Genomic DNA, 21,453 nt, shown 5'->3' with positions numbered 1-21,453 from the left:
TGAAATGTTCTGTTTTGTGGCATTAGTCTGTCAGGTAAACTGTCCCCTTCCCGGCCACACTGAGCTTCAGGTGCCAGAACAGGCCATTCAGCCCATTCACCCGGGCCAGTATTTATGTTCCTCATAAGTCTCCTGCTTCATCCATTCATCTCCACCATCAGTAGATCCTATCCCTTTCACCTTATCCGCCAGCTTTCCCATAAATCAGGGGTTCCCAACCCTTTTTTATGCCTTGGGCCAATACCATTAAGCAAGGGGTCCGTGGTCCCCCAAGCTGGGAACCCTTACTGTAAAGGCTCCTGAATGATGGTGGACGCAGCTTTCAACAGGGGCTCACGGTACAGAACGGGGGAAACTAACGGAGAAACCGGACGTAAAAGGCGGAATCCTGGGCACAAAGTGAGAACTGATCGCTTGTGTATCTCAAAGAGCTGGCAAGGGGACCGTGAGCCAAGTGGCCTCCTGCTGTGCTCTGTCATTCACTGAGCCTGGGAGAGCAACAGTGAACAAGATGGAGGGCCACCTTCGATGAAGACCCTACTTCCTTCTGGACATGTGAGGCTCCGGCCTTGTTATCTTCCTTCAGTAGCAGCACAGAGAAGTGAGCGATGTCTGTATGGGAGTCTTTGAGCTGTTAACAACTTCGGGGTAAGTAAGCGAGGATGCTTGCAAAGGGAGTGCAAAGAAATAAGGCGGCGGGACTGTGAGGACTCTTGGCAAGGTCCTTAAGAGGAGCATCCTGTGTCTTCGCAACCTGGAGGGGGGTGTATTTATCCCAAATGCAAACAGGAGGGTTTTTATTCAGAGTAGCACATGGGCAAATTCTGCTGTGCAAGAATTGAGTTGAATTGAAATGGATTTATTACTGACATCCTTCATATACATGAGGAGTAAAAATCCCCTTTTGTGTGGTGATCAGCATGAATGAGGTGAGCAGGAGGGCTGGTTATTGCTCCGCAGGACCCAGGGGCTGTACGGTTCTCTGCAGTTAGTCACCCAGGCTGCTTCGACCGCGTCACACAAACCCGTCACCCCTCCCTCTCACCGGGGAGGGTGATGGCACGGGGGCAGGGGGTCGCCTCCCTCTGCAGGCTGGCCCCGCCGGAAGGCATGTCACCCTGGCTTGGGAACCCCTCGCCGTTCCTTCGCCGCCACTGGGTCTAAACCCTGGAACGCCCTCCCCAACAGCGTTTCCACCAGAAGGACTTCAGTGCGTCAAGCAGGCGGTGCACTCCTAGCTCTCTCAGACAGCTGGGCGACGGGCTGGTCTTGCTGTCAACATCGAGGGGAATTATTGACTCTTTAGTGGGTGGAGAAGTTTCTGCTTTTGACCTGTTCCATTGAATTGTCTCTCCTTCTGCAGAATACTCGGTTGGCCGCACAATCGCCTTCCCTAGGAACGCGAGGCACTGCTGGTTGTCCACGTGATCCGCATGCATAATCCACATGTACAAACGCCACGTATAACCACATGCATAACCCACTCACACAATCCACACGCACTTCTGCTGAATTACTCTGCCCACTCCGCAGGGTAGGAGCGCGAGACCCTGCCCACTGGATGACGCCAGCCCGCGCCCACCTCTCTTCCTGGGGCATGAAGGCAGGGCTGGGGTGGGGACCGGGGCTGCTCCTTCCCAGCCGTGCGCGTGGTGGTAGGAGTGGGAAGGAGACCAGGAGCAAGTGGAGGGTGGGGTCGGGGGCTGAGGTACAGAAAGAGGGGAGCGAGGGGGTGTGCGATCAGTCCTGGGCTTCCGACTGTGATGTCACCAGGAGCTGGTGGGAACGATCGGGGAACGCTCAGGGTCTGACTGGGGTCACGGCAGAGGTGGGTCTGCTAGCAGCCACAGATTGCCTGCAACCCCTCCACAAGATCACTCACGTTTTCCCAGACTTCGGGAAACTTCCCTGAAGCAGATGTTCACACCTCTACCTTCAGCTCCATTTCCCCCTCTAACCTTCACCTCTCTCACTTTACACCTCTCTCGGTTCCTGTCTGTTTGGGTCTCTCTCTCCCACTCCTGTATGTGTGTGTATGGTGTGTGTATATATATATATATATATATATATATATATATATATATATATATATATATATATATATATATATATATATACATACATACACATATATATATGTTTTTGTGTGTGTGTGTGTGCCTGTCTGTTTCACTCGCACTCACATCAACCCACTATTCCGGTGTATATGTCCCATCCCTCCCCTCCCCCTCCCCCTCCCTCCCCATCCCCCCTCTCCCCCTCTGTCCCCCTCTCTCCCCACTCTCTCCTCTCCCCCTCTCCTCATCCCTCCCCCGTCCCCCACTCTCTCCCATCCTTCTCTCCCCCTCTCCCCACTCCCTCCCCCCTCCCTCCCTCCCTGCTTTCTTCCCCTCTGTCCCCACTCTCTCCCCCCTCTCTCCCCCCTCTCTCACCCCCTCTGACTCCCTTTGTCCCCCTCTGTCTGTCTACCCCTTGTCCTCCTGTCCCCCTCTCCCCCTCTGTCTGTATCTCTCTCCCTATTCCCCCTGTCTCTGTATCTCTCTCCTTGTTCCCTCTGCCCATCTCTCCCTCCCCACCTTGACCTTTTCAGTTTCTCCTTGCCCTCTGTTCACCTCAAGCGCCCACCTCACCTGAGGTGTCATTTCGAGTGCTGAACTGAGACCCACGTTGGGCGAGATGGGCTCAGTCAGTGCTGCGGTGGGTGTCAGAGCCTGCGCAGTCCCTGGTGTCCTGGCCAGTACCAATCTCCTTCAATCTACCTGAGGGCGGGAACCTGTGTGGGTGTGCATCGATCCAGAATACTACCATAGTGTTCCGGGATTAGAGGTGGGGGCAGTTTTCTTGTACAAGTCACACGTGGAGAGTTGTATGTGTGTGCGTGTGGGGCGTGATGCCCAGGTTGAGTATAGTCACGCACAGTCTCCAGAAACGCTACGTCCTCCACACTCTGAAAGCACCAATTTGTAGCATTTGTCCTGGGGTTTTCCCTGGCCTGACCTGACTCCGCGTCCTTGCAGCAGAGGTCGCACTACCTACCCTCAGCACCCCTCCCACCCACACATATTGACCCTGCACTATCCCACACTGGTGCAGGTAAGGACCATACTGTTAACTGTGGCTGGAGAAGACCCAAAATCTCCCACTCAGCTCTGCTGTTTCCGCCTGCTTTTTTTCCACGTACGTATGCTTTGCTTCAGCGACGTCAGGTATGTAGCACGTCGGGGCTGCGTGGTGGCATTGTGCCAGCTGTAAGGTCGAGGGTTCAATTCCCGCGGCTGTCTGTAAGGAGTCTGTCCGTTCACCCCGTACCGTGTGGGTTTCCAGTTTCCTCCCACGTTCCAAAACCATACAGTCAGGTTTAGTAAGTTGTGGGCGTTCTACGTTGGCACCGGAAGTGTGGCGATACTTATGGGCTGCCCCCTGCACATCCTGGGACTGTGTCGGTCTTTGCCACAAATGACACATTTCACTGCATGTTTCGATGTGCATGTGAGAAAAGAAGATAGACTGTGTGAAAAAACTAATAATAAATAATTCTGAGAATATAAGTTGCAGGGTCCCACAGTGGCCTCTCCCCGCATCCACTCTGCCTCCCCCCTTTTTTTTTACCCTTCTGTCAGCACCCCATGTAATTTCTCCCCCACTTCCTCCCTGTTCTCCCCACCTCTCTGCTCCCCCTTCCCCTCCCTCTCCCTCCGCCACTCATGTCACACAAACATGTCAGCTGGACTGTGGGTGACAGTCTCGCCGGGAGTTAATGCCGCCAGGATTGAGGAGTGGAAGGAGAGTTGGTGGGGTGGTGGGAGAACAGGATGGAGAGAGTAAGGTTTGATGAGCGAGAGTTTGCCCTCTATGAACTTAGGACTTTCCTCTGACCCTCCATTACCGTGTCTGTGCAATGACTGTTAGTGCCTGGCTGTGTCCTGTGTCAGTGTATCCATGTGCCTTCTGTTGCTGTGTGTTTTCATGAACCTGCCCATTTTCCATGTGTTCTGTCTTGCTGGTGTGTGTCTGTGTGCGTGTTGTGTGACCATCTCTGCATTAATCAACGTTCTCCGCCTTGCCAGCCTGTGTCTGTGTCCCTGCTCTGTGTGTGTCTGCTGATCACCGTGTTTCATTGTGTGCGTATGGAGTATGTTCTGCCGTAAATCTGTGTGCCCATCTTCAGTCTTGACATGTGTGCGTGTCTCTGTGCATCATAGTGTTACTACTCAGTAACACACGCCTGTGCACGTATCCTGTCTGTCTGTATGGATCACAGTGGTCTGTCTTGCCTCTCTCAGTCCCCTTGTGTGTGTGTATCTGTATGTATTTTTATGAACCTGCCAATCTTCTCATGTATTCTATCTGGCCTGGCCTGGCCTTTGTCTGTGTTATGTGACTGTATCTCAGCGTACATGCCCACCTTTGCATTAATCGGTGCTGGCCTGTATCCATTTCCAGTGTGTGTCTCTGCCTGTGTGCGTTTGCCTGCCTGTCTGTCCATCGCCATGTTCCATCTCGGCCGCCTACAAGCCCCACGCGTGTCTGTGCTGACGGCTGTGTGTTCCGCCCTGTGTGGGCAGGCCCACCTCTCCGTTAATCACGCCTCTCCTCTCTGTACACAGTATAGCTGCACTCGTATCCTGCTCTACCGGGGGGCTAACAAGGAGATGAAGAACAACAATCGACAGACCTCCTTCCAGGTGAGCAGCGCTCTCCCCGCTGGCCTCGAAACCGTGACCTGCGCCCTTCCTCAGTTCTGTCACTGTAAGCCGCAAAAGTGCTGCATGATATTCTCCAAACGGGTTGCCTATTGGTGGGTCCTCAGGTAGCTGTAGAAGCCAATCCGGGAGCAGCATGTTTTGATGTGGTGTGGGCGAGAGTAAGTGGTGGTTGTGATTGGTGTTTGGGTCTTTTGATTGTTCAGTATCTTTCACAGCTGCCGCTTGATCTCTGCAGGACAGTGGAGGGCATTCTTCACTCCCTCTTCAACAGATTTCCTCTTGGTGTATCCATTGAGTGCAGTGTCTTCCCAGTTTTTAGATGTCATGTTGGATTTCTTCAGGCCTATTTGGATGGTATATTTGAAGTGTTCCCTTTGCCCACCGGGTTCACTGACCTTCCTGCAACTGGGAGTAAAGGATCTTTTTTGCAGAGACTTGAGTTAGGCAACGTCCAACCAACTCAGACAACCAACCTTTGTAAAACTGGTCAGACCACACTGGGAATATTGAGGTCAGGTCTGGTCATCTCATTATCGGAAGGATTTGGAAGGATGTAGACGAGATTTAACATGATGCTGCCTGGACTAGAGACATGTCTGATGAGGGTAAGTGGAGCAAATAGGGCTTTTCTGTCCGGATCGAAGGAGGATGAGAGGTGATGTGATGGAGGTGTATAACATTATAAGAAGCATAGAGGTCATTTGCTGCCAGGAGTGCTGGTAGAGGCAGATACATTAGGGACATTTAAGAGACTCTTAGCTACATGGATGAAAGGAAAATGGAGGGTTATGTGGGTAGGAAAGTTTAAATTGATCATCCAGAGGATATCCGATGCTGTGGACTCACTTTTGTGAACTTCAGTTCTGAATATTATTTGCTTATCTTTATTGTTTACACAGTTTGTTCTTTTTCTGCACATTGGGTGGTCTTTTCGATGGGTTTCTTTGTAAGGAGACGAATCCCATGGTTGTAAATAGTAGACATACCTTGATAATAAATATACTTTGAACTTTTAACACTCTTTTAAGGTGAGTGGAGGAATGCTTAAGGGAGGTCTCAGAGGTAGTCTTTTTTTTTACAGAGAGTAGTGTGTAAAGCAGTCAACTATGTTTCTGCTGCTCTGGTTGTCCATATGGGGTTGCGAGTAATATCTCACCAATTTTACTCTCCTTTTGCACATATCTCTCTCTCTCTCTCTCTATATATATATATATATATAATTGATATATATGTCTGTCTATCTATATACATAGTTGTAATTTATAACATGTTTGTACTGCTGCCAAAAAAACAATAAATTACATGACATATGTTAGTGATAATAAACCTGAATATTTTGTCTATGAACACTGATGCCAGGCAGTAGGTATGGTAGCCTTAATGACGATTAGCGACACAGGGAGTTCAAACACGTGCTCGATGGCAGCCCCTTTTCCAGGAGACGGCCTCATTCCAGGTCATGTCGAGGGAGGAGGGTGGGATTATCTCCACGTTTCTCGCTGCCCTTGAATTTGAAGATGACACGACACAGTTTTATTTAGAGCTTTGCGCTGCAAGGTCCCCTGGTTATGAGTGCCCTACATCTGCAGGCAAAGCTGCTTCACACTGCTAGAGTCTTGGAGAGCGTTGTGAAACTGTTCCTCAGTGGGGACGTCGACCTTGAATGAATCTACGGACAAACGATGCTTGTTTCTTTATTAAGCTAATTTTGAGACTGGGTGCACTGACACCTCGTGTCCTTCTTCACCTGGTGAGCACCAGTCTTCCTTAAGACACCGTAGAAACCGAAGAGACTGTACTGCTGCCACATACAGTAAATTTCATGACATATGGCAGCGATAGTAAACCTGATTCTGATTTATCACAAGAGACGCATCCTTTAGTTGTTTGGAATGAGCAGTGTCTTTCAGTTGCAGTCTGTAAAAATGAGTGATGTATGCACAGTAAAATGCCACAGTTATTCCAATGTTTTGGCACCTGGCACATGAGCAGATGTCCATCACGCTGCACATGAAATTGGCATTGGAGGAATAAGACGAAGCAGAACTCTGCCCTGCCTGGATTCCCACCTCCCTTTGAGTTTTTACACCCTCCCTTCAAACCAACAAGATTCAGATTTATTTAACAGGTGTACATCAAAACACGGTGAAATTTGTTGTTTGCGTTAACGATCAACGCATCTTAAGGATGTGCTGGGGGCAGCCCGCAAGTGTTGCCGCACGCGTCCTGGGCCCAGCGTGTACGTGTAATTATGAAGAAAGCACGAGAACGCCTCTACTTCCTCAGCAGTTTGTGGAGGTTCGGTGTGACACCTAAAACTTGCGACAAACTTCTGTAGAGGTGTAGTGCAGAGTATATTGACTGGCTGGAAACAGCAAAAGCCCTTGAACAGAAAGCCCTGCAGAAAGTAGTGGATATGGCCCAGTCCATCATGGGTAAAGCCCTCCCCACCATTGAGCATGTGGTGCTTTGTTGCAGGAAAGGAGCATCCATCAGCATGGACCCCCACCAACCAGGACGTGCTCTCTCTTCTCACTGTTGCCATCAGGAAGAAGGACACACTATCAGGGCCAGGAATATTATTAACCGTCAACCATCAGCTCTTGAACCAAAATGGGATAACTTCACTCAACTTCACTTGTCCCATTATTGAAATGCTCCCACAAACTATGGGCTCACTTTCAAGGACTCTTCATCTTGTCTTCTCAATATTTATTGCTTATTTATTTACAAACTTTGTATTATTATTATTTCTTCATTTTGTATTTGCACAGTTTGTTATCTTTTGCATGCTGGTTGAAAGCCCAAGTTGGTGTGGTCTTTCATTGATTCTGTTATGCTTATTATTCTATTCTGGATTTATTGAGAATGCCAGCAGGAAAATGAATATGTACTTTGATCATAAATTTACTTTGAACTTTCAGTTGCCAACATAGTATATGTACAGGGCTCAGCAGAACAACACAGAACACAACAAGCAACAAAGCAAAAGTTGCAAGACACAGATGTACACAGACACAGACACTCCTCCAACCCAAGACAGGCCATCTCCGGCCTCCAGCAGACCCATGGAATCGCAGACATTGGGCTTCCACTTCGCAGTGGACTCGCAGACTCAGGACTTCGGGATCGGACCTTGGCATCAGATTTCTGATTGGGCTTTGGCCCACCGATCTTTGGATGACGACGAACCAGGGTTCTGATTCCCACACTCTCTTTAATGTTCAAAGTAAATTTATTATCGAAGTATCTATATGTTACCATATACAACCCTGAGATTCGTTTTCTTGCAAGAATTTACAGGAAAATCTTAAAAAATACAATAGAATCTACGAAGAACCAGGCATAAAGACTGAGAAACAACCAATGTTTCTCAGAAGACAAACTATGCAAACACTTTCTTTAAACCGATCGGGGATCTGATTCCTCCACTCTCTTTAATTTGAATGGATTCATTGGAAAATGAGCTAGGGCTGTTCCCTTTGGACCGAAGGAGTCTGAGAGGTACTTGAAAGAGGTGTAGAAGATGATAAAGAAGTTTAGATTGTGTGGGGTAGCAAGAAATCTTTTCCCAGGGCAGAAATGGCTAATACAAGGGGTCATCATATTGAGGTGATTGGAGGAATGTTAGAGGGAAGTGTTTCACAGAGAGAGGTGAGTGCTTTCAGGGGTGGGGATAGAGGCCGATACATCAGGAGATTTAAGAGACTTGGGCACATGGATGATAGAAAAATGGTGTGTTATGTGGGAGGGAAAAGTTAGGTTGATCGTGGAGTAGGTTAAAGGGTTGACACAACACTGTTATGATGTTCTATAATTTATTTTAATGTCTAAAAATGTGAGATAAGTGTGCTGACTGGGGCAAGATCCAGTAGTGTGGAGAACATGGTAGCCAGATACCACAGGAACTATGGTGCTGTGTGTGGTGGCAAGATAATAGTCAGGTTACTGGTCTAGTTACCTACAGTGCTGGAATTATAACTCATTAACCAGGGTTGAGGCTCCCTGATTGCGGTGAAATTTAAATTCAATTAACAAAGTGGGAAAGAAATTGGTCATCTGTAATGAAGGGCAGGATAAATCCATTTGGTTCACCGACGACCCTTAGGGGGTAAAATCTGCCGATGTTGCACAGGGAGTGACATTGAGACTCACACAGGCTTTTTTCCTGCTTTGTAGTGTGCTTATACAGGCGCTGACTCAGAATTACTACAGACGCTGGAAATCTGAATTAAAAATAGAAAGTGTTGGAAACACTCACAGTGAACAGTAGGGCACTGAGGAGTGCAGTAGAACAGAGGCTTCTGGGAATACAGATCCATTTATTCTCGAAGGTGGTGTCACAGGTCGAAAGGTCATAAAGAGAACTTTTGGCACATTACTGAGAACAGGAGTTGGGATGTTATGTCGAAGTTGTATAAGATGTTGGTGAGGCCTAATTCAGAGTTTTGTGTGCAGTTCTGGTCACCTACCTACAGGAAAGGTCTCAAGATTGAAAGAGAACAGAGAAAGTGCACAGACTGTTGATGGGACTTGGAGACCTGGGTTATAGGGAAAGGTTGAAGAGGTTAGAACTTACTTAAGAACATAAGAAGTAGGAGCAGGAGTCGGCCATCTGGCCTGTCAAGCCTGTTCCTCCATTCAATAAAATCATGGCTGATCTGAACATGAACTCATCTCCATCTACCTGCCTTTTCCCCATAACCCTTAATTCCCCTACTATCTTTATTCCCTAGAGTGTAGGAGAATGAGGGATTTGATAGAGGTATACAAAATGAGGAGGAGTATAGATAGGGTAAACGCAAGCAAGCTTTTTCCACTAGAGGTTGTAGGTTAAGGGTGAAAGATGAGATGTTTGAGGTGATCCTGAGGGGGAACTTCTTCATTCAGAGGGTGGTGGAACTAATTGCCCGGCAGAAGTGATGGATGTGGGGCTGATTTCAAAGTTTGAAAAGTTTGGACAGGTACGTAGGTGGGAGGGTTATGGAGGGCTACGGTCCAGGTGCAGCTGTATAACAGTTTAGCATGGACTAGGTGGGCTGAAGGGCCTGATTCTGTGCTGTAGTGCTGTATGAGTCTAGGTTAGGCAGCAACTGTGGAGAGAGAAACAGTGTTAACGTCACTGAGTACTTCTAGAACTGGCCGTTCCATGTGTACACGATCTGTGGATGAGATAATATGGAAGCAGTTTTCTTTGGGACCGGCTCCAAACGCATGTCCGATGAAGCCTGCGCTTAGTAGGATGGTCAGAGATGGGCAGCGCCACGGTGTGGTGGGATAGGTGTGCATGCTGACCTGTGCCTGATGTTCTCACATTGTTTCCGCTGCAGGTGGCAATCATTGCAGGCAACTTTGAACTGGGCGAGTTCATCAAGAATCACAAGGACACCGACGTGGGTATGTCAGGGGGCCGGCGATGAGCGGGATCGTTGTTTCAGTGGGGGCTTTTTATAAAACACTAACTGATGCTGTGTTTGTAGTTGTTGAACACCTCCTGACTTTCTAATGGACTTTAGCAAGACCTTTGACAATGGGCCACGTGCCAGGTGGGATCCAGGTCAATTGAGTATAAAAGTGTGTTGGTGGAAGGAGGCTGAGGAGTGCTGTTCCTCATATTGATTATTTTTAATCTGTTAATGTTACTGTGTTAATATTATTTTATGTGCTGTATGTGATATATTTACTGTGTTTTGCACCTTGGTCCTTGAGGGACTTTGTTTCATTGAAATGTGTACAGATATCCCACCCTACAAAAACCCATTTCAGGGAGGGAGACTCCTGGAACTTCCGGGAGCGGTGGGATCTCTGCAATAGAGTAGCTCCTTAGCAGCTAGCCAGCTAGTTTAAATAATGTTAGCTACGCTAATGAATGAATGACACCTGTTAAACTCACCTCAACATGTCTTTTACAGTCTTAACCCACCATGGGCAATAGAAAAGTCACTGTTACAAACAGTGCAGCGAGCAACACTGTCATTATTTCTGACCCCTGTTAGGCAGGGGTACACTTTAGGGTAGCCTGGGGTGACGTACGTTTTATATTTTCTTTTTTTGAAACATTCTGTCATGGCACGCACGCGCGCACTCTCTCTCTCTCTCTCATGCGCTCTCTCTCGCTCGCTTGCTCTCAAAAAAATTGATTTCTGGGATATTGTATATAATTTGCAGGCATCAGGGAGCCACTATATGCAGGAGACTCCCGGAACTTCCGGGAGAGGTGGGATGTCTGTTTGTACATGTGTACGATTGAATGACAGTAGACTTGAACATTGGAGGCCTGTGACCAGCTCGGTGCTGGGTCCCTGTTATTAGATATGCTGGATGCATACATTTTGACAACCAAGGACCACACTGGGTGCCTACAGGGGACAAACTGATGGCAAATCCAGTGATTAGACTTTTGGGCTCTCAAAAGGCCTACACCGAATGGTTGTAGAAGGATGTTTCCTATAGTGGGAGAGTCTAGGTTCAGAGGGCACAGCCTCAATAGAAAAATGTCCTTTGAGCAGAGATGAGAAGGAATTTCTTAAACCAGGCAGTGCATCAGTGGAATTCTTTGCCACAGATGGCTGTGGAGTCCAAGTCATTTGGTGTACTTAAAGAGGAGGTTTAAAGATTAGTCAGGGCGTCAAAGGTTATGGGACCAAAAGAGGAGAATGGAGTTGAGTGGGTAAAATAATCAGCCATGATGAAATGGTGGAGCCAACTCAGAGGGCCGAGAATCTAATCCTGCTGCTGTGTCTTATGGTCTCAAAGGTGTGTTGGTGACGGGAGTCAGAGGCTGGCAGTAGGGTGTTGGTTTTGCACAGTGGAGGCCTGTGACCGGTGGTGTGCCGCAGGGCTTGGTGCTGGATCCCTGTCGTTTGGCATACTGGATGTGTAAATGTAGAAGACCATGGGCCACCCTGATACCGAGCTCGATGCATACAGGGGACAAACTAATGGTGAAACCAACAATTAGACTTGGGAGGTGTTAGTTTTATGAACAGTGTTTGAACTTGAAATTGAAAGCCGAGAAAGGAAATGGAGACATCATTTATAGAAAGAAATAATCTGTATTTTAGCAGGCAACAATTGGTTAGATTTTAAGAGGTTTGCTTTGTAATTCTCTTTAACATTTCTACATTCTGTTAAGTTCATGGTTCTGTTTAATATTTCTCTCCCTTCCCTATTACATAATGATCATGACCCAGTATAAAGTTTGCTCATTTCTTGCAAGCTCTTTGGTTTTAGATTAGAGATTCCATTAATGGTTTGCAAACCCTGTGGTGGAAGCGGCTTAAGAACAAAATAATGGATTCATTGTAAAAAAAAAGTTAAGATTTGTAAACATTAAGGGAAGTTTGGATTGGTACAGTACATGGAAAGGAGAGGATCAGAGACTATGGTTCGGGTGGGGGTGCGGGTAGTTAGGACTAGACAGAAAAAAACAGGTCAGCACAGACTAGATGGGCTGAAGGGCTTGTTTCTGTGCTTGAGTGCTCAATGACTGTATTTATTTTTTTCATGAGGCAGCGTGGAGGAGCATCTTTCGGCTCTTCAAACCACGCTGCCCTAGCGACCCCCTGACAAACCCAATTAACCCTAACCTAATCATGGCAGCGACCAATGAACCCACTATCCAGTACATTTTTGGACTGTGGGAGGAAAATGGAGGATCCGGGGAAAAGCCGTGCCTTCCATGGGGAGAGCGTATGGAGGGTCCTCCATATTGAACTCCAATCCCCGGAATGCCCCGAGATGTAATAATGTCACACTAATGCAGCGTGACTCTGGCACCCCCGTGGTAGTGTGGCAGATATTGGAGCAAAGGAGGATGAGGAGTCAGCTTGATAGAAATGTATTAGATTATCAGAGGCATAGATACTGTGGAGAGCTAGTTCGTCCTTCCCAGGGTGGCACTGCCCAATACCACAGGACATCCGTTTCAGGTGAATGGAGGAATATTTAGTGGGGGCGGGGGGTGCATGCTGGCTGCCTAGAGTGCATTGCCACTACTACTACTACGTCGACTCAGGCGTAGGGGGCCGGCATCAGGCACGATGACGGACTCTCCACTTCTCCCTCTCCCTCATCAGTGTGTTCAGTTCATCTACATTAGCCGCACCGCTGTCTTCTAGGAGCATGTTGACCATAGTCTTGGGAGGGCGCCCAGGGTTCATCCTCCCGTGCTTGGGCTCCCCTGTGATGACTAAGCTGGCAGGTAGCTCGGGGTGGCGTAGACAGTGCCCCACTAGTTGCAGTCTTCTCGACTCGATTTTAGTGGTGAGCATTTGTAGGTCATTATAGAGCTCGACGTTCGTCATGCGCTGTTGCCAACTCACATCAAGAGCCATCTGGAGCATTCGTGTATAGCAACCATCTAGAGACTTTCGCATAGTCTTGGTGAGTGTCCACGTCTCGCATCCGTACGTGAGAATGGACTCTATGAATGCTATGAAGATCCTCTTTTTAAGCCCTCTGGTCAGGTTGGACTTCCAGACAAGCATTATGAATGCACTGCCAGGCAGGGTGATAGAGGGATGTTTAAGAGATTCATAGATAAGCACTTGGTTGTATGTAAGCAAAATGGGCTGTGGAGGAGGAAAGGTTTTATTTTGACAGTCAAGTAGATTTTATAGTCGGTCAGCACAACATTGTGGACCAAATGGCCTGGACTGTGCTATGTTCTACTGTACAGTACTGTGCAAAAGTCTTAGGCGTATATATATAGCTAAGGTGCCTAAGACTTTTGCACAGTACTGTAGTAGTTTCAGGTATTGCACTGTGCAATAAAAAACAAATTTCATGACATATGTGAGTGATGATAAGCCTGATTCTGATATGGGTCTTTGTTGTGGACTGAGAGGGGAATCATGTTTGGGAAGAAGCGATGGGAGAGGAGAGGGAGCAGGAAGCACCAAAGAGACATTCTGTATTGACTGGTAAACTAATTGTTTGGAACTAAATGATCTTATAGTAAATCTGATTCTGATATACAATAATTTATAATAATTAATTTTAGTTGAAAGTAGATGGCATTATTAGTAGGTTTGTAATGTCACTATTATTTCTGGTATTGTGCCCAGTGAAGGAGAGTGTTCAGAGTCACGACAGGATACTGGTCAACATGGGAAGTAGAAAATATCAGATGGAATTTAACTCAGACAAATGCAGAGAAACACATTCTCAGAACTAAACCCAGGGCAGGGCTTGCACGGTGAATGAATAGTGTTGTATAGAACACAGAAACCTTGGGGTACAGGTACGGTGAAGTAGCGGTTACCATAACGCTTTACAGTCCCAGTGATCAGGGTTCAGTCATGTGCCCATAACTCACTAAGCCTAACCCATACGTGTTTGGGACTGTGGGAGGAAATTGGAGCACCTGGAGGAAACCCACACAGTCATGGGAAGAAGATATAAACTCCTTTCATACAGTGGCCTGAATTGAACGCTGATTGCTGGTGCCGTAAAGCTTTTCCTGAGGCTGAACCCTCGGATCCTGGTCTTTCTTATTAATGGAAACATCCTCTCCGTGGCCACTTTGCCCGTGCCTGTCCGTGTCCTAGCGGGTGACTGATGTTGTTGGTGTGTTCTGGCATCGGGTAGGGAGGGGATGGGGTGCATTACACTCCACGTGCCTGTCCAGCTACCGTCTGGTCTCCGGCTGATCCCTGTGTTGTGTCTTCCAACAGTTCCGTTCAAGGAGACCCCGGTCTACGCGCCGGAGCGGAGGGAGGGCCACAACGCGCTCTCCGTCCCCCACCCCCTGCAGCGCTCCAGCAGCGATAACAACCTCAACATCCCCGACTGGCTGAGCTTCTCTGGCGGACAGACCGCCCGCAACCCCAACGGCACCCTGCGCAGCATCAGCAGCCCCCGGGGAGGCCGCAGCCGCTCCCCGTCCCGCAGTCGGCAGGGTGACGACCCCAAGAAGCAGCAGCGTGGACGCCTCAGGTACCTACCGACTGAGGGGTGGTGGGTGGGGTCCGCCCAAACCTGTGGCACCTGGGTAGGACCACTTCATATTTGGTAGCTGGAGGCTGGGTCCAGCGTGAGGGGGAAGGGTCTGTGTTGGTAAGGTAAAGGGGGAAACTCCACTTGTAATGTCCCATCACACACTTCTGTGGTCAGACTCAGAGTGAAGTTCCCTCTACACCATCCCTTCACACATTCCCAAGGTCAGAACACAGCGAAACTCTCACTGCACTGCCCCATCACACTTTCCCGGGGCTAGACAGAGTGAAGATCCCTCCGCACCGTCCTGTCACACATACCCAGGGTCAGACACAGTTGCTCCCGGGGCTGACAAAAACAGCCATACGTGGGTGGCAGGAGGATCTGCCCGGGTAGACTGCCTCGCAATGTTTAGGGGGTATGTTCGTGCCCGGGTAAATATTGAGAAGGAACACACGCAGTCCATGTGACCTTAGAGGTGTTCCGGGACCATTGGGCTCCGTGAGGATTAATTGCCATCATTGATAGAGATGGAAATATTTTGGTTTAATGTGTATTGTCTATTTGTAGTGAAGTAATTGTGTTAGTCACTGTTTTGTATATATAACACCGAATTTGTAATAAAGATATTTTGTAAAAAAAAAGGGTCAGACACAGAGTGAAGCTCCCTCCACACCATCTTATTACACGCTCCCGGGGTTCGATGCAGAGTGAAGGTCCCTCTACACTGTCCCAACATATACTTTCAGGGTTGGACACAGAGTGAAGCTCCCACCACACTGTTCAGTCACACTCTCCTGGGGGTTAGACAAGGTGTGAAGCTCCCTCCACCACACTCTCTCTGGGAAGGGACAATGTGAGTGAGATGTAGATCAAAGCCTGTATTTCAACAAAACAGAGAGAGTACAGAGAAGATTTACTAGAATGTTACCTGGGTTTTAGCACCTAAGTTACAGAGAGAGGTTGAGCAAGTTGGGTCTTTATTCTTTGGAGCGTAGAAGGTTGACGGGGGACTTGATAGAGGTATTTAAAATTATGAGGGGGATAGATAGGAGTTGATGTGGATAGTCTTTTTCCATTGAGAGTAGGGGAGATTCAAACAAAAGGACATGAGTTGAGAGTTAGGGGGCAAAAGTTCAGGGGTAACTTGAGGGGGAACTTCTTTACTCAGAGAGTGGTAACTATGTGGAACGAGCTTCCAGCAGAAGTGGCTGAGGCAGGTTTGATGTTGTCGTTTAAAGTCAAATTGGACAGCTATATGGGCAGGGAAGGAATGGAGGGTTATGGGCTGAGTGCAGGTCGGTGGGACTAAGTGAGAGTAAGAGTTCGGCACGGACTAGAAGGGCCGAGATGGCCTGTTTCCGTGCTTTAAATGTTATATGGTTATATGGTTAAAGCCCTCTATACAGCAACCCATCACACACTCCCTGGATAGGACAACAGAGTGATGCTCCCTCTATACCGTCCCATCACACATTCCCAGTGAAGCTTCCTCCTCACTGTCTCATCCTGCACAGCCAAGGCGAGAGATAGCACCAATAATCAGTAGAGTTAGATTCATTCTACAGTTTTCCAATGCACACAGACCCAAAACTAATTTCTTTCTCCACTGCCCTGTCACAGTCTGAAGGCAGGGACGCTTGTTAGATAAGTTCCTCTGTTTGTAGAGAGAGAGAGAGAGAGATTGGAGGGTGCCTTTAATGGGCTGCCCGGGAAGGTGGTGGAAGCAGATAAAATAGCAGTGTTGAAACCGACACAAAGAGGGATATTTGCAAGCAGATGGGATTAATTTAAATTGGCATCATGGTTGGCACAGGCGGTTCCACACTCTGTCTTTGTCTCTCCGCCCTCTCCATCTCCGTCTCAACCTCTCTCTGTCCCACACCGCCTCCTTCTCTGTCTCTGCCCCTTCTACCTCGCGCACCCGCCCCCCCCCCCCCCGGCTATCCCGAGCCTGACGTCCATCTTCGTTTGCAGCTCAGCGATGGGGAGCAAGGACTCGGCAGGCAGCACGCTGGGCCGTGGCGTAAAGCGCAAGTTGTACACCGCTGTCCCCGGAAGAGTCTTCATGGTGGTGAAGTCGTACCAGCCGCAGGGAGAAGGGGAAATCCAGCTCAACAAGGGTGAAAAGGTCAAAGGTTTGTGCTGGGAGGGCAAAGAGCAAATATGTTGTTGCTTGTCCCAACAAGTCTGTCTGGTCTGTCCCCCTGGGCCGGCATCCTTCTGTGCCATGGCCAATCTTCATCCTTTCAGTGAAACTACGGTAAATGTTGTTAGATTGTGGCAGGTGCCTGCGTTTACCACATCACTGCACACCTATAACAATACTCCAATAATCCTGTTAGCCCGGGATAAGCTGTCAGGTTTTCTAGACCATTGGCTGTTATTCCATTCGTGACCAAACATGCTTTTAGACAGGTATCACACAGTCACGTTTCATTGGAGCAGAAAGCAAAAAAAAAAAACAAACACGAGGAAATCTGCAGATGCTGAAAATTCAAGCAACACACACAAAAAATGCTGGTGAATGCAGCAGGCCAGGCAGCATCTATAGGAAGAGGTACAGTCGACGTTAAGGGCCAAGACCCCTCGTTAGGACTAACTGAAAGAAGAGATAGTAAGAGATTTGAAAGTGGGAGGGGAAGGGGGAGATCTGAAATGATAGGAGAAGACAGGAGGGAGAGGGATGGAGCCAAGAGCTGGAAAGTTGGTTGGCAAAAGGGATACCAGGCTGGAGAAGGGAGAGGATCATGGGACGGGAGGCCTAGGGAGAAAGAAAGGGGGAGGGGGGGAAGCCCAGAGGATGGGCAAGCAGTTATAGTGAGAGGGACAGAGGGAGAAAAAAGAGAGGAAAAAAAGGGAAAAGAAAAAAAAAATAAATAAGAGATGGGATATGAAGGGGAGGTGGGGCATTAACGGAAGTTAGAGAAGTCAATGTTCATGCCATCAGTTTGGAGGATACCCAGATGGAATATAAGGTGTTGTTCCTCCAACCTGAGTGTGGCTTCATCTTGACAGTAACGTCGACTGTACCTCTTCCTATAGATGCTGCCTGGCCTGCAGTGTTCACCAGCATTTTTTGCGTGTTGCAAAAACAAAAGATTAGCTTTACTTACGTTTCCATCAAATCATCGAAACATACAGTGACATGTGTTATTTGTGTTGACGACCATCACAGTCCGAGGAAGTGCTGGAGGCTGCCCACAAGTGCTTCTGGCGCCAAAATAACTTAGGAATGTGGGAGGAAATCAGAGCACCCGGAGAAAACCCATGTGATCGTGGGGAAAATGTACAAACTCCTTACAGACGGCAGTGGGAATTGAGCTTCGATCGCTGGTGCTGTAAAACGTTACGCTAGTGTGCTGTACACAAAGCGCTGCAGGAAATCAGCAGGTCAGGCAGTATCTGTGGAGAGAGATACCCTGGCTCGCTGATTTTCCCCAGGGCTTTGATTGTTACTCCAGGTTCCAGTATCTGTGTAGGTCTCTGGTGTCACCAGCTTTTAGTGGAGCTTGGCCAGCCAATCCAGGTGAACTTGGAGAGTGTGGGAATAAGGTCCAGAATCATCTGGTGAGGCAGAGTCATAGAGCATTACGGCACAGAAGCAGGTCTATCACCCCATCTAGTACACAGTGAGCTGTTACTTTGCCTAGTCCCATTGACCCGCACCTGGACCATAGTCCTCCATACCCCTCTCATCCATGTACCTATCCAAACTTCTGTTAAATTTTGAAATCAAACCTGCATCCACCATTTCCACTGGCACTTGTTCCACACTTGCACCGTCCTCTGAGTCAAGTAGTTCCCCTTATACATTTCACCTTTCACCCTTAACCCATGACCCCTAGCTCTCATCCCACCCAACCTTGGTGGAAAAAGCCTGCTTGCATTTACCCTATCTATACCCTATGTAAATTTGTATACCTCTATCAAATCTCCCCTCATTCTCCTACCCTCCAAGAAGTCAAGTCCTCACCTATTCATCCTTTCCCTATAACTCAGGTCCTCAAGTCCCAGCAACCTCCTTGTAAATTTTCTCTGTACGCTTTCAAACTTAATGACAACTTTCCTGTAGTTAGGTGCCCAGAACTGCACACAATAGTCCAAATTAGGCCTCACCAACATCTTATACTACTTCAACCTAACATCCCAACTTCTTTTCTCAGTATTATGATTTATGAAGGCCAGAATGCTAAAAGCTCTTTTTATGACCTTATTTACCTGTGGCATCTTTTCAAGGAATTATTGATCTGTAATCCCAGATCCTTCTGTTCTATTACACTCCTCAGTGCCCTGTTGCTGACTGTGAAAGTCCTACCTCAGTTTGTCTTCCCAAAGTGCAACAGCTCACATTTGACTGCATTAAATTCCATCTGCCAGTTTCAGCCCATTTTCCCAGCTGGTCCAGATCCCCCTGCAATTTTTACAAGCCTTCCTCACTCTCCACTACGCACCCACCACACACCCCGCCCATGCTAATCGGTCAGACCTTCCGAATGATTAGAGCAGATTATCAGAGTTTTTATTGCGCTGTCTGTGAGTTCCAACACCTGAAATAGTTTCAGAAGGACCTGTGGTTTGTAACACACCAGATTGCGTCGTGGTTCAAATCGCACTTCGGGTCATGGTTCAAATCATCACCTGGGCCCCATGATCCTCCTCAGATGCGGAATACTCTAGTGATCTGGATGGAGAGTCTTCCACTGTAGAAATGTGGGATCAATTGGCTTGCTATGGAGAGGAACTGAGGGATGATTCGTGGGGTAGCAGAGAGCTGAGATGCAGGGCTAGAATTGCTGTGTAGAAGTTAGCATGACGCTATTACAGTGGCCTGGGTTCAATTTCCATCAGTGTCTATGAGAAGCTTGTACATTCTCCCTGTGACTGTATGGGTTTGCTCTGGGTGCTCAATTTTCCTCCCAAATTCCAAATGCGGATTAGTAGGTTAGTTGGCACGTGGGTGTAATTGTATGGCGTGGGCCTGTTACCATGCTGGATTTCAAAATAAATTTTATAAAAAGAGCAAGTAACCACTGAGCAGCTGCTTAAACTTTAGTGCATTAGATTGTACTGACTGGAGTTTAGAAGGGTGAAGGGGGATCTCATTAAGATCTATGGAATATTGAAGGACTAGATAGAGTGAACATTGAGAGGATGTCTCCAATGATGGGCAGCCAGAAGGCACAGCTTCAGAATACAAGGACGTCCCTTTAGAACAGAGATGAGGAGGAATTTCTTTCGCCAGTGGGTGGTGAATCTGTGGAATTCATTGCCACAGACAGTTGTGGAGGCCGAGGCAATGGGTATATTTAAATCAGAGGTTGATTAGCGAGGGCGTCAAAGGTTACAGGGAGAAGGGAAGAGAACCGTGTTAAAAGGGAAAACAACAAAGCTATGAATTAATGGCAGAGCACAATCGATGGCTGAACGGCCTAATTCTGCTCCTGTGTCTTATATTCTTATAAACCTCTGTGACCAAGTGCATGTGACACAAGTGGCAAGTATGTAGGTATGATAAGTACTTAGGAAAGCTACTGAGCTGTTACCTGGGGAGTAAAGAGTTTGTGTATCAGTTCAGTAGAGTATTGTGGATACCTCATCCAGAGCACAGATACGGTGCTGGTCTCTTTATTTAATGAAGATCAATAGAGTTGTTGGATTCTGATGCTTTTCCGATCCAGAGGTTCTTTGTTACATTTAAGTATGAGATAAACAAAGAATGAACAATAAAAGACAAAGGAAAAAGTAGTCTAGTCATCTCGTACTCAAGACAAGAGATAACAAAAATTCTAGTCATAACAATTAACCCATAAAATAGCCAGATTCAAGTGGTGTGACACCTGCTACTATTAAGTTTCCAGAAAAATACGGAAACAACTGCACTGTAATTACTAGAAAATGTACTGAACAATTACAGACACATAACTATTGCTGAGGTGTTGTAACATCAACTAGACAGTCAGCCATACTCCATTCAGAAATGACATGAGGGTCAGAGTGTAGCCTCCTGTCTCCTTGGGTTCATGGCAGACTCAATGGTGAATAAGGAGTGAAACTGAGAAAAACAAAAACAGGGCAATTTTTCACATTGTTCCATTCACACAAGTAAATATACACAGACAAGTAAGTTTCTTGCAGGTAAAGATTATAAGATTCTGACAAGTAAATACCACAGGTAAATAGTATGCGTAAACCGTTAGTATCTAGGTTAGTGCCTAATAAACTCAAAGATAATGTTCTGTTTTGTGTAAAACCTTTGGATTAACTCCTAAACAATATAACATCAACTTACAAGCAAAGCTTCTGCTGGGGAAACAAGAGGATGGCTTTAGGTAGAATCTTCTTCTGCTCCTAAGGTGAACCTCCATCCTTCTGCCAGCCAATGTGCTTTCCTACTCACTACTTCCTGACTGCACAGGAAGTGACCTAATACAGATCTGAAACCGCTCATTAAAATAAAAGCTGAATGTGCTTAAAAACAAACTAGTTATCTGAAGGGCAGAACAATAATTCTCCACCTGCGAATCTGCTGGAATGCTCCTGATGTGGTCTTCTCACATTGATGAGACTGGTTGTAAATTGGGGGGGATACTTCGTCAAGCAATTTTGCTCCATCCACCAAAAGTGGAACTTACTGGTGGCCAAATATTTCATTTCCCATTCTGACACGTCAGTCCAAGGCCGCCTCTTGTACCACGATGGGGTCATTATGAGGAGCAATATCTTATATTCCATCTGGGTAGCCTTCAACCTGATGACATGGATACCAATTTCTCCTTCTGGTAAAAATTCACTCCCCCTCCCCTTT

The 21,453-nt window shown here is 47.4% G+C and overlaps 1 protein-coding gene across 1 annotated transcript in view; it reads left to right on the top strand.

Moving 5' to 3' along the window:
- Positions 1-21,453, top strand: part of LOC140204937 (SH3 and multiple ankyrin repeat domains protein 1-like) — a 209,392-nt gene that overhangs the window by 45,533 nt on the left and 142,406 nt on the right. The window contains exons 8-11 of the mRNA XM_072271919.1: positions 4,608-4,685; positions 10,037-10,103; positions 14,384-14,645; positions 16,623-16,783. Of these exons, the coding sequence (XP_072128020.1) occupies positions 4,608-4,685; positions 10,037-10,103; positions 14,384-14,645; positions 16,623-16,783 (568 nt within the window). The remainder of the gene's footprint in view (positions 1-4,607; positions 4,686-10,036; positions 10,104-14,383; positions 14,646-16,622; positions 16,784-21,453) is intronic.

This window comes from Mobula birostris, chromosome 11 (assembly GCF_030028105.1).
Source record: "Mobula birostris isolate sMobBir1 chromosome 11, sMobBir1.hap1, whole genome shotgun sequence".
In the NCBI taxonomy this organism is placed as follows: domain Eukaryota; kingdom Metazoa; phylum Chordata; class Chondrichthyes; order Myliobatiformes; family Myliobatidae; genus Mobula; species Mobula birostris.
Note: the sequence above shows the minus strand (reverse complement) of the source record. Positions and strands in the feature narration are given on the sequence as shown.